This window comes from Epinephelus lanceolatus, chromosome 21 (assembly GCF_041903045.1).
Source record: "Epinephelus lanceolatus isolate andai-2023 chromosome 21, ASM4190304v1, whole genome shotgun sequence".
NCBI lineage: Eukaryota > Metazoa > Chordata > Actinopteri > Perciformes > Serranidae > Epinephelus > Epinephelus lanceolatus.
In genome coordinates this window covers 15,450,298-15,461,470 of record NC_135754.1, presented here as the reverse complement: position 1 = coordinate 15,461,470, position 11,173 = coordinate 15,450,298, and the positions used below count along the sequence as shown (strand labels likewise).

The window sequence follows — 11,173 nt, the reverse complement described above, 5'->3', positions numbered from 1 at the left end:
TCCCATTTATTGCAGAAATCAGATGTTAGCAGGTGTAAATGTTTTTTGTGCAGTGGAAAAGGTGCTGGAAAAGATTCTTGAAGACTACAAAAAGGGGCAAAACAACCTCAAAGAGACATAACAACTACAAAAATACATAATCAACATCTACAGAGAGACAAAGTAACTACAGAACCACAGAGAGATGCATAATCACAGCAAAAATTCACTCAACTACCATGTCTGTGCATCGTGCTCATATGTGTTTGAGGTGGTGGGGTCTTCTGTATCTGCGCCCAGGGGCCCATTGTCTCATTATCCGCCCATGATACTGGGGAATCCGAAAAATTAAGACTACTTGCAAGAAGACAGCTATAACCCATCCACTGAAAACAGAAGGTCTGGCTTTATTGTATGCCATCTTTACTATGAAACTATTTGGTGATAGCATTCTTGGATGAATTACATCAGTGGTGTTCATTTACCAACCCTATAAAAGATCTGTCTGTCTCTCTCTCCCTCCATGTGTTGCGTAAACGTGTGCGCCTCCCGCATAAATCCAAGTCCCTCCCAGACGGCAGCTGCAGTTCAGCGAGGCTGCTATCATCCTCGTGCGGCTCTGTGACTTGACTCATTCATTCAAGGATAAGTTGATGTCCATCTCTAATTACTGCTTGGACAGAAAAGCCGGAAAAACATAGAGGAGGTTTATTTTCGCAACCGTAATGAGCGCGTCAGTGTTTCAGACTCAAGATCAGCAGTAGAAAATCCGCGTTAGGCAAAGCCATCACCGTTACGCGCGAATCAAGCGGTCACCTGTGCAGGATGAAGGTTAACTTTGGCTCTGTGGTGGTCACTGCCGGCATCTGCGGTCTCATGAGCTTCGCTTTCCTGGCGACTGCTCTCGGAACCGATTACTGGTACATCATAGAGATGAATCCTGTGAATATGAGCGACACTGAGGACATGAGCTCCCATTCAGGACTGTGGAGCATCAACGAAGGTGGGCTTCTGTTTCATAACTTTTACTTAGAATGATTGAGATCACTGTGATGTGATGTGATGGAGTGAAACTGCAGATATTTTTATGATCTTGTGCTTTTTCTGGTTTTATTGTGACCTTCAGGTGGGAAGAACAACGCAGACTCTATTGACTCCTTCAGTGCAGACTACTCCAGGTACTCTGAGATTGAGCTGCACATGCTGAGTGAGTCTCTCCTCTATCTTTGATAAAAACCCTGTGCTCATCCTATCACACACTCTGCTATCAAGACAGCCATAACTCCACAGATGACCCATAATCCATCTGTTTTCGTTTACCCCTGTGTGTTTATGCAGGCATGCACAGTGCAATAGTGGTGGTGCTTCCCTTCAGCCTGGTGCTGCTGCTAATTGGTGGCATCTGTGGACTGGTCAGCTCCCTGGCTCGAAGCCCGGTCCTCCTCACCGGCACGGCGTGCTACTTCTTCATCTGCAGTAAGTTGAGGTTTGGGTCCTACCCTTATTGCAACCACCTTCAGCTCTAGCAGTGCTGTAGCTGCAGAGGTGTTGTTTTGGTGCACCCACTAAGATATCTTAGCCACTTTTCCTAGACAGATCCATCAAAGCACAAACCACAATACCCAGCGGCACTCATGCACCGAGATGAATCAGTGCTGCCATCACTGCCGTTGCTGCCGGCAGTAAATACTTTAAAGTGCTTTAAAAGAGTCGGAAGTTCCCCTCTACACAGTATTGACAATGCTCTCTCACAGCTGCTGTGCCTGTGTTTGCTACACGGACAACAGTGCTGCCTTTATCACATTTAAGATTCAATGGTTAAACGTTGAAATGACACACTATTGCCACTAAGTTGTGGGAAAGATAATAAAGCTGACATGTATAAAAATAAATCACAGTGAGTGCCGGAGAGAGGTGCAACACAGTTCTGCTTTGCATCATTTACCCCAGTGTTAAATAAAGCCGGAGCCATTAGGTGGTGGTATAAAGGAGCCAATTGTCGGGACACACATTGTTGGAGATCATTTCACTCAAATGACTGTGTGCGGTTAGGAGCAGGAAGTGTGCGCTCCATCTCTGTCCAGTGCTCTCACACTTTTCTCTCTCACTGTAAACAGCATTTTCTCCACATACGTTTGTTGTGGCAGCCGTTTCAGAAATGTAAATACATTGAAAACTATCATTCTTAGGGTTCAATTTGGTCACACAAAACAATTACCTCAAATAATATGCGTATTAACACAGCTAATTAAGAGTTAATGGCTTTCAAATAACAATCAGGTCCCTTTTATACGCTTATTATCTTTCAGTGTGGTTGTTCAGATGGAAAATCACCAAAAATAACATTTAAAGACCACAGAACAGATACCATTTCTTTGTTTTTTTTGAGGCTGACATTAGAAAATAGTCACAACCAGTGTGGCTCTGGTTTTCAGTCGTATTCACCGTTCATACCACATTTAATGCACTAATGATACTGCAAAAGAAGGTGGAAAACACCAGGAAGCTGCGGAGGGTTTTGGTGGAATATATGGCTGCAGTGTGGCAGTAAAGCAAGGCCATGTGGTTCATCTGAGCGGACAGGAGCACTTTATGTGCAGGGCTGCTGAAACCGACCTCACTCACAGTTATTGACCTCCTGTGGCCAAAGGGACTGACTTTTATTACGAGCCAAGACTGACTGGCTGTTTGATTTGGCCATATTGGTTAAGTATGCATGAATGGGCAGGTGTGCTTTGGTGTGTGTGTGTGTGCGTGTGTGTGTGTCTGCTCTTGCTTCTGTTATATCAGAATGCTTCATCCTGTATTCCATCGAATGGATTATGAGAGCTTTTACTGGTCTTCGGGGAGGCACAACGGTGAAGTAAATTTGCTTTGGAAACGATTGCAGCATCGAATTTGCGTCTCTCTAATATTCTGTATTTCATTTCATCTTTTATTTCACATTGGTTGTGTGAGACAGTGAGACAGTTGTTAATGTCTCCTGAAACCTTCACATGCCGCAACATCAACTTGGTGATTCATGCTGGCCACAAAAGATTATAAATGTAGGATATGAAATATATGCAGTACAACTAAACAGACCAGAGATATACTGTGTCTTTTAGATACTGTATGTAAAAGAAAATACACATTCAGTTATAGAAATGATGTTCAGCTTTGTTCAACTGATGTTTGCTCCAGTTTCTTTCTAACTAAAGCAAAAAATGACCAAAAACATGATATGATCATATTGTAACAAGGATAACATTAAAGCAGACTAACCCAAATAACAGTGTTTAAACAGTATAAATTAAATACTGTATTAAAAAAAAAGGGTGTGAAGGAGACATACTGTGGCCCTCACATATGACATAAGGAACAGAAATATATGGGTAGCTGGAGAATATGAAAACAAGCTCTTATATGTTTTACTACAAAAACAAATAAAGAGCATTTGTCACATTTATTGTCTTTATTGATTTGGGGACGTTCTCCTCTAGTCTCTCATTTCGAACCTCCTGTCTATACAGATAATATATAGATACAAAATCCTGTAGGCTTTTTGGGAGTGCTTTTAATTGATTTTCTTTGATACTGTGCGAATACTTGACTAATATGACTGTACTTTTACTGTTACTGCTGCACATGTTCATTCATTCGTTCAATGAAAGAATAATTGGAGGATTAACTGTCGTTAAGAGGCTGTGGTGCACTCATTTTTTAAGCTAGCGTAAAGGTAGTGTTATATTGTGAAACTAGACGACTAGGGAGGCTCCACGATACGATATTATCGCGATACTTAAATCACGATATTATTGTGATTTTAAATGTATTGCGATATGCTGAGTATCGCGATAACATTTTGCAATATGTTGCGATTTATTACCTTTTTTCAACTGCAAATTATGTCCCGAAAGCACAACTTTGTCACCATCTGTATTATCTAAGATATTTTCAGTGTGTTTATCTCATGTCAGGTCATTTTTATTGCAACAAAATGTGTCTAGTAGACTGAAAAAGCAATTGATTATTTTATTCTAGTAGGCTACCAAAAGTTTAATTTGTAATTGTAATATTAATCATTTATTTGATTAAAAAAAAAAAAAAAGATACTTGGTGTCCATGTAAAGATACAATATTGCCACACAAAAATATCGTGATACTATACTGTATTGATTTTTTTCCCCCACCTCTATAGACAACCTAAGGCATCCATTGCTACCAACTGTAGCTTGTCGGAAAGGGATTACATAACGCTCCATAATTAGGCTAAATTTTGACAAGGGAACAACTGGCATGGCAATTTAAAAGTGGTCCCTTGACCTCTCACCTCAAAATATCTGAATGAAAATGGGTTCTGTGGGTACCCACAAGTCTCTAAACTTGAGACGGTTTGTTCCCTGGAAATGTTTTATTCCTTACAATCAATGTAGGAAAAGGACAATCAGCCTATTCAAAGAACAATGGATCCCCTTATTTGTGTATATACAGATAACTTACACACGAAGACAGGATTGTTGTGGAATGCTAAAATGTTAACATGTACCATTACATCAGATAATTAGTAATATTAACTTTAAGATGAGAAAATTAAGTATGCAATTCCTTGGATTTTCATTCATCGTTATTGTCCCAGCACTCACGATGAGCAGCGTTATGTGGGAACCAGCATCTTTAAGACACCACAAATTTGAAAGAGCTGACAGAAAGCGCTGTGCCTAACAACATTAAGTGCAACGGCCATATAACACCTTAACCTGGTTATCTGATTTAAATCCAGGTCATAATCAGTGTGGGAATAACATACTTATCAGTTTTTTTTTTATTTAACTTGATAGTCACACACCAGAGTGTTGTTTTTTTTTTGGCTGTGTGTGTGTGTGTGTGTTTTGACAGTGTGCCACATAGGTAACAGAATAAACTGGATAAAAAGCTACCATAGCTGTAATTCTACTATCAAAGAAATACTGTAAATTTGGGTTACTGGGAGAGTTAGATTACTGTTAACAGTGTTAACGCTATTGGGTTTATCTGGGTATTTACAGTAATCAACTTATTCATGCACACATAAACACAGTGTCTGAGCATCTGGCAGAGCTCGTTCCTCTGGGTCTCTGGGTGCTCCGCTGCCACCGTCTCAATCACAAGAAGACCTTGTGATGAATAAACAATTACTTAAAAAGACTCTTTATATTCTCCCTTAAATAAGCAGCACATGGCAATGTGTGGGACGGAATAAAGGTGTAAATTAGATTGGAGGTGTCTTGTGAACTGGCTGTGACTTGTGAAATATCCATCCTCCCTACCCTCCAAACACGGTGTTTCATTCTTGTTGTTTAAATTTGTCGTCCCCTAAATTTGTCTTTGCCCTGTTTGTTGTTCAGTCTACTTCGCCTCTTAAAATTAGATTGTTTAATTACATCAGGCATTGATTATTTTAGGTTCAATACCTTAGCATTGTCAGTTTATCCTCAGTCAGCGTGTAGGTGGTAATAAGCCCCCTAAACAAACAGGAAATGTGTGTTAACACCAAAGGTGAGAGGGTGATATCATGCCTTGTTACATGAATATATATACACATATGCACCTACATACACACACACATACACACATATCTACATATACAGAATTCTCTGCTCATTCCATTTTTCTGTCTTCGTTCTAACGTGGCAATTACTCTCCTCACCAGCCATTAACCAGCCTAATGGGTATTTGTCAGGGTTCCCTGCAGGGCCATTCCACTGCTTCCCTTGTATTTCATTTCCAGGGTAATTGATACTCTGATGAAGGTTCCCTTTAAAATAAGAACATTTAGGGCTTCCGTGCTCAAAACCAATCCACACTTATAATGAAAGCAGAAGGGCATAATATGACATCATTAATATTGTGTTGACCCACAAATTACATTGCTGTCATTGCTGGTATTGTCATGGGAATGTCATTCATTTTACAGGTAGTGATGATAAACCAAAGTATTGGACAGAGTGACCGAATTTGACCTGATGATGGGGCTGGAGGGAAATCAAGGAAAGGTTTTTGTCCTGTGGGGAACATGCACCAAATTCCAATCCATCCAGTAGCTGTTGAGATAGTTCAGGCAAAACCACAATTATAAGGGCACCCACTAACTCACCTGGTAGAGCAGGTGCCCTGTGTATAAAGGCTGTGTCGTTGCCGCATTGGCCGTGGGTTCACCTCCATCCCATAGCCCTTTGAATAAAGGCAAAAGCCGAAAAAATAATCTTAAAAGAAACACACATTTGTCAGCCTCATTGTGGCGCTGAAGGAAAAGTCAGGGGATTACCAAAGTCTCTAGGATTCATCCTCTGGAGGACATGAATGTCCAAAATTTCATAGTAGTTGTCGAGATATTTCAATCTGAACCAACCAACGCTCGACTGATCAATTGAGCCATGTCTCTCCAGCTCTAGCTAAATTTACCCATCACAGTTTCCCAGAGCCCCAAGCTGATGTTTTGTTTGCTTGACTGTCTACAAACAGTCTACACCCCAGAGATATTCAGATTCCTCTCACAGAGGGTAAAAAGACAGTCAATCTTCATATTCAAGGAGCTACTACCACTGAATCTTTGTTTTTTTTTTGGCAAAAAGGAGGTTTAAATGGTTTATCAAAGATCAGAATTGTTGCTGATGGCAACCTGTCGATCCACTTATCAATTGACTTTTTGTTTCAGCTGTAATAGTAGTCGTCCTCTCTACATGTTCGTTCAATATATGAGGCAGTTTTCTCTCTGCCTCTCTGTTTGTGTTCCTGTGCATAAAAATGAGACATCAGATGCAGCTTCCTCCTCATACTCCGAGCCCCGTAGCACCTCGGGGTGTAATCGTAATAAAACGATTATTAGTCCCACCCTGGGTAGCCTCTGCGCTCCGCTTGCATCCCCTTAAAAACCAGTAGCAAGCCGTCAAAATTAAAAGGGTTTCCAATAGCAACACTATGAAACTTGTGAGGACTGTGTGGGTTTGTGCGTCTCTCAGTCGAGTCCCTGATGACTAGAACGTTGTGTAAGTAGACAGCATGTACGTCAGTGTATTTCCTGTCTCTGACTATATGAGATTTAGTGTTGCTAATGGCATGATGTTATTGGTGGTTTTAATGATGAACTCTAATCACGGAACTGGTATGAATTTCCGCTTAATAATCACTGGAGTACAATGCCAGCTTGTGTGTAGCTTTAAGAAGTCTTGAGTGTTTGTGCGTAATAAAATAAATATATCTTCACTTTTTATCAATGAACAGATGACCAAGATAATGAGCACATAAAACCCAGCATTGATTTAAGCCTTTTTTCCTGTGTATGTGTGTGTAATCTGTCTCTGCAGGTCTGCTGACACTGTGTGGTGTGAGCCTCTACATCTTCTACTCGCACCAGGCGAAGGCTGAGACAGAGAGGCTGGTGGGGCCGGAGGGTCTGGCCTATATTCACACCTCCTTCGGGTGGTCTCTGGGTCTGGCCTGGCTCTCCTACGGCCTGGAGCTCCTCACTGGCGCACTGCTGCTTGGGGCCGCGCAAGTGGCCAAGCTGAAGCACAGCACTTCCACCATGGCCTGACCCAAGCATCCACAGTGGATCCAGCACATTCAGGATGGAGGATTGAGCTGTACTGTCTGAACTGCATGTGTTGCTAGCATGTGGTTCTGCTTTAGCACAAGGTAACAAACAATAAGAGGACACTATTAAGGCTCTCACACACAAAAAAATGTTGAACTAAAGATGTTGTGGACTGTTAAAAGAATGCTTTAAACGTTAAACGTCATAATTCTGCTGCAGATCGGAGATGTGGTGATTTACAGTAAGTGGTGGATTACTCTGAGTTCAACATGATCAACTGCTCCCTCTTGTGGTCAGAATTGTAGTGGCTCCTCATATCCACTGTCGGTGCATCTCACTATAACCTGTGCCAAACAAAACTGACAGTCTCACAATTTAAAATCATCTCCTGTTTATTAAAAATTTGTAGATACATTTTTATTCTCACATTTTAAATTGGCCATATTTGTTGTTTTTGAATGTTTACAGTGTTAGAACACAGCAAGTCAAACTTTAAAATGTTGTATATACTATGACATGTTATGTTACATGTTTATCTATTGAAAATGAGTAATAAATATTTGTTCCATGTGACTGTAGCTTGAAAATGTTACACCACTGCAGCGACTTACTGCCTTGATATCAGTATTACGATGATATTGTGGCTGACTATTGGTGCTTTCACAAAATACACAATGAAATTTTTGATAAATAATCATCAGTAATGTGAATATAATGACCGAGTGGGTAAAGGCAAGTGATACAACAGCTACAACAGACCAGATGATTGCACCACATTACTGTAATGCAGCATTTAAATCTAGGAAAAGACAACGCTTATTATATTACGATATCCATCCATAACTTGACTTTGAAAAAAGAAAGATTTCAGGGCTTAAAATAACTGCACATGTGACTGGGAGATTTGGTCCGAAGGTCAAAGGCAGTTTGTACTCTTGACTTTTAGGCAGCAGTCGTAAGCAGAATGGGGTGACAGGTTTCCTGCTGTTGTCACCCAGCTGGCTGCATCTTTTGAGGAAAAACACAAACACACATCACCAAATACTTTTCTTAGGCGTTCCTATGGCAACCTAAACATCCTGTGCATGCACACAAAGGATGGTAAAGTGGGTGTGAGATTCTAAACAAGCTCTGTCACTGCAGATAAACATGGAAGGCACCAGAAATTGGGAGATTCATTTTGGCCGTCAGATAGACTTAATGTAACTCTAAAATGGCTTCCTTTTTTCTCTCAGGTCTTGAGATGTTTGATACACATTGTGGAAACGTTTTATTGGCCCAAGAGACCAAAGAATTTTAATGATGTTTTCATGAACCTTTTGGCTGTAGAAAACAAAAATCCCCAAAACATAGCAATAGGTTTTTACATGATAGCAGCTGCATGTTTGCTTTTCAATACACTGTCACTTCGAATTAAGACAAAAACTACAATTTTTTGAGTGATGAATGCAACTCTGACCCCTTGAGATTCTTAACTCCTGCTAGCTTGTCTGCATCTGACCTAATCCCGCTGGTAAATTGTTTAAGACTCTAAATAATATAAATATAACAAACAACGACTGGCCAGCTCACTCAGTGTAAAAGTCCATGGTACAGGCAGGCAGTCCAAAAATGCATCCACGGCCCCCTGACTGTAGTTAAAAATCTTTTATTGATTAATGGATAAACCTACATATTTCGACTAGAGAGTCTTCATCAGGGTGTAAAATGCATCGGAAACAGGTGTGCAATTTAAAAAGTAGAGGCCATGTGACACAGGTCACACAATACTAGACAAGAACCACATTAAAAGAAATTGCAAATGAAAATGAAGTAAATGTGTACTATGAGTAATTCACATATGTAGTAACAAGAATCCCAAATAAAAAGAAAATCAACATATTGTGACAAACCTGCACATTAAGCGACAGAAAATTAAAATATGCAGTAAAATATCTGACAAAGACAAGAAACAATATGTACTACAGTGTGGATGAACAACAAACTCATAACATGTATAAAGTTGAAATATTTATAAAGAGTGTGACTCATGATAACTAACAAAAAGACCTGACAGTAGGGATAAAGTTAAGCCTCAATATTCAAAGGCAGGAAAACATCAAAGGGCTCACAAAGGATCACCCTCAGTAATATATGTACAGAAACATGCCAACAGCAATATTATACTCCTAAAAGAGAGTATAAAACACTCAAGGGCTCACCCTCACTAATACTAGTTCAAAAACATAACAATGCTGAGAGGAAGGTATGATGTAGGGAAAACTCATAATAAATAACCATATACATGTCCAGAAAACATGACACAGCGGCAGATGCCAGAAGAGACAGAAAAAAACTGGACAGGAAGTATTCCAGCAGAAAAAGCAAAAGGTGTCGTCCTGGTGTCTAAATTTCCCAGGTCCCAATCTGCTCGAGGGTTCTTGTGATTAGCCAGTACCCCAGATGGATCTGGGACTGTCTTGCGGTGTTTGGCACCAGTGTGTTGGCGGCAGATCTATTGAGTCCAGTGGGTTATGAGGTGGCACATGCCACAGATGCTAAATCATATTGGGATCTCGGGAATTTGGAGGCCAAGTTGACACTTTGAGGTCTTTGTCACATTCCTTGGACCATTCCTGAGCGATGTTTGCAGTTTGGCATGCTGCTTTTTTCTGCCGGGGGGCCACTGCCACTGGGGAGTACTGTTGCCATGAGGGGGGTTACTTAGTCTGCAACGGTGTTTGAGTGGGTGGAACATGTCAGGTGGTATCCACATGAATGCCAGAACCAAAGGTTTCCCAGCAGAACAATGCATTGGAACAAAATAATCAAAGTTATTCAATTCACCTGTCAGTGGTTTTAATGTTTTGGCTTATCGGTGTACCTGAGTTCTTAAATTGCACACCTGTTTCCAATGTATTTTACACCCTGATGAAGACTTTCTAGTCGAAACACATTGGGTATTCATGTATTAATAAAGGATTTTTAACTACAGTCAGAGTGCCTCGGATGCATATAACTACCTACACAGTGCCTTAACCCAGTGCAGCACTTACAGTAAGATGGTCTTCTAAAAGAAACTGTTAAAACAAATTGAGACAATCAGTGTTCCAATGAGTCATTTTTAATGCAATGAGATCTTCCATGCTCATTCAAGAACATCACAGTGCTTCTAGAAAATGTCACAGACTGGCTGTCTGTCATTTACACAGAAATGAAGTCGGCATCTCAAATATATAAAACAAACTAGTCATAGATCCAGTCATTTCTTGATACAGTGTTTAAACAACAGGAAATGCTCAAAAGGTGAATAATACATTCACTACATCACTAGAAAGAACAAAGCCGTAACAGAGAGACCGGAACAGGTTTGACCTGTCGATGTGAGGCTCACTGCTGATCCATACATCATTGTAGAGACCAGCTCATATTAATGCAACACATCCATGCACACAACTTTACACTACTCACTCCTCATTATGATCATTTTGGACCGATGTTGCCTGAAAGCCCATTTTACATTCTAGTTCTAACATTTTTATGCGAGATCATTTCATGTATCCAGAATTTTAAAATTGATCCCAAGACACTACAACTCAACAATATGATACTTATTTTAAGGTTAACAGTTCTTTAAGGCAAAGTGATCCACCACACATT

At 40.3% G+C, this 11,173-nt stretch overlaps 1 protein-coding gene across 1 annotated transcript; it reads left to right on the top strand.

Moving 5' to 3' along the window:
* The first annotated feature begins 562 nt into the window (after window positions 1-562).
* tmem235b (transmembrane protein 235b) lies at window positions 563-8,107 on the top strand. The gene is made up of 4 exons (XM_033612023.2): window positions 563-982; window positions 1,106-1,186; window positions 1,318-1,455; window positions 7,305-8,107. The coding sequence occupies exons 1-4, from the start codon at window positions 805-807 to the stop codon at window positions 7,532-7,534; spliced, it is 627 nt and encodes a 208-aa protein (XP_033467914.1). The 5' UTR covers window positions 563-804; the 3' UTR covers window positions 7,535-8,107.
* Window positions 8,108-11,173: the final 3,066 nt, after the last annotated feature.

Coding starts and splice junctions, on each gene's coding strand:
- tmem235b (XM_033612023.2), top strand. CDS start 805: ATGAAGGTTAACTTTGGCTCTGTGGTGGTCACTGCCGGCATCTGCGGT. Junction 983..1,105: donor ACTGTGGAGCATCAACGAAG/GTGGGCTTCTGT, acceptor TGTGACCTTCAG/GTGGGAAGAACAACGCAGAC. Junction 1,456..7,304: donor GTGCTACTTCTTCATCTGCA/GTAAGTTGAGGT, acceptor CTGTCTCTGCAG/GTCTGCTGACACTGTGTGGT.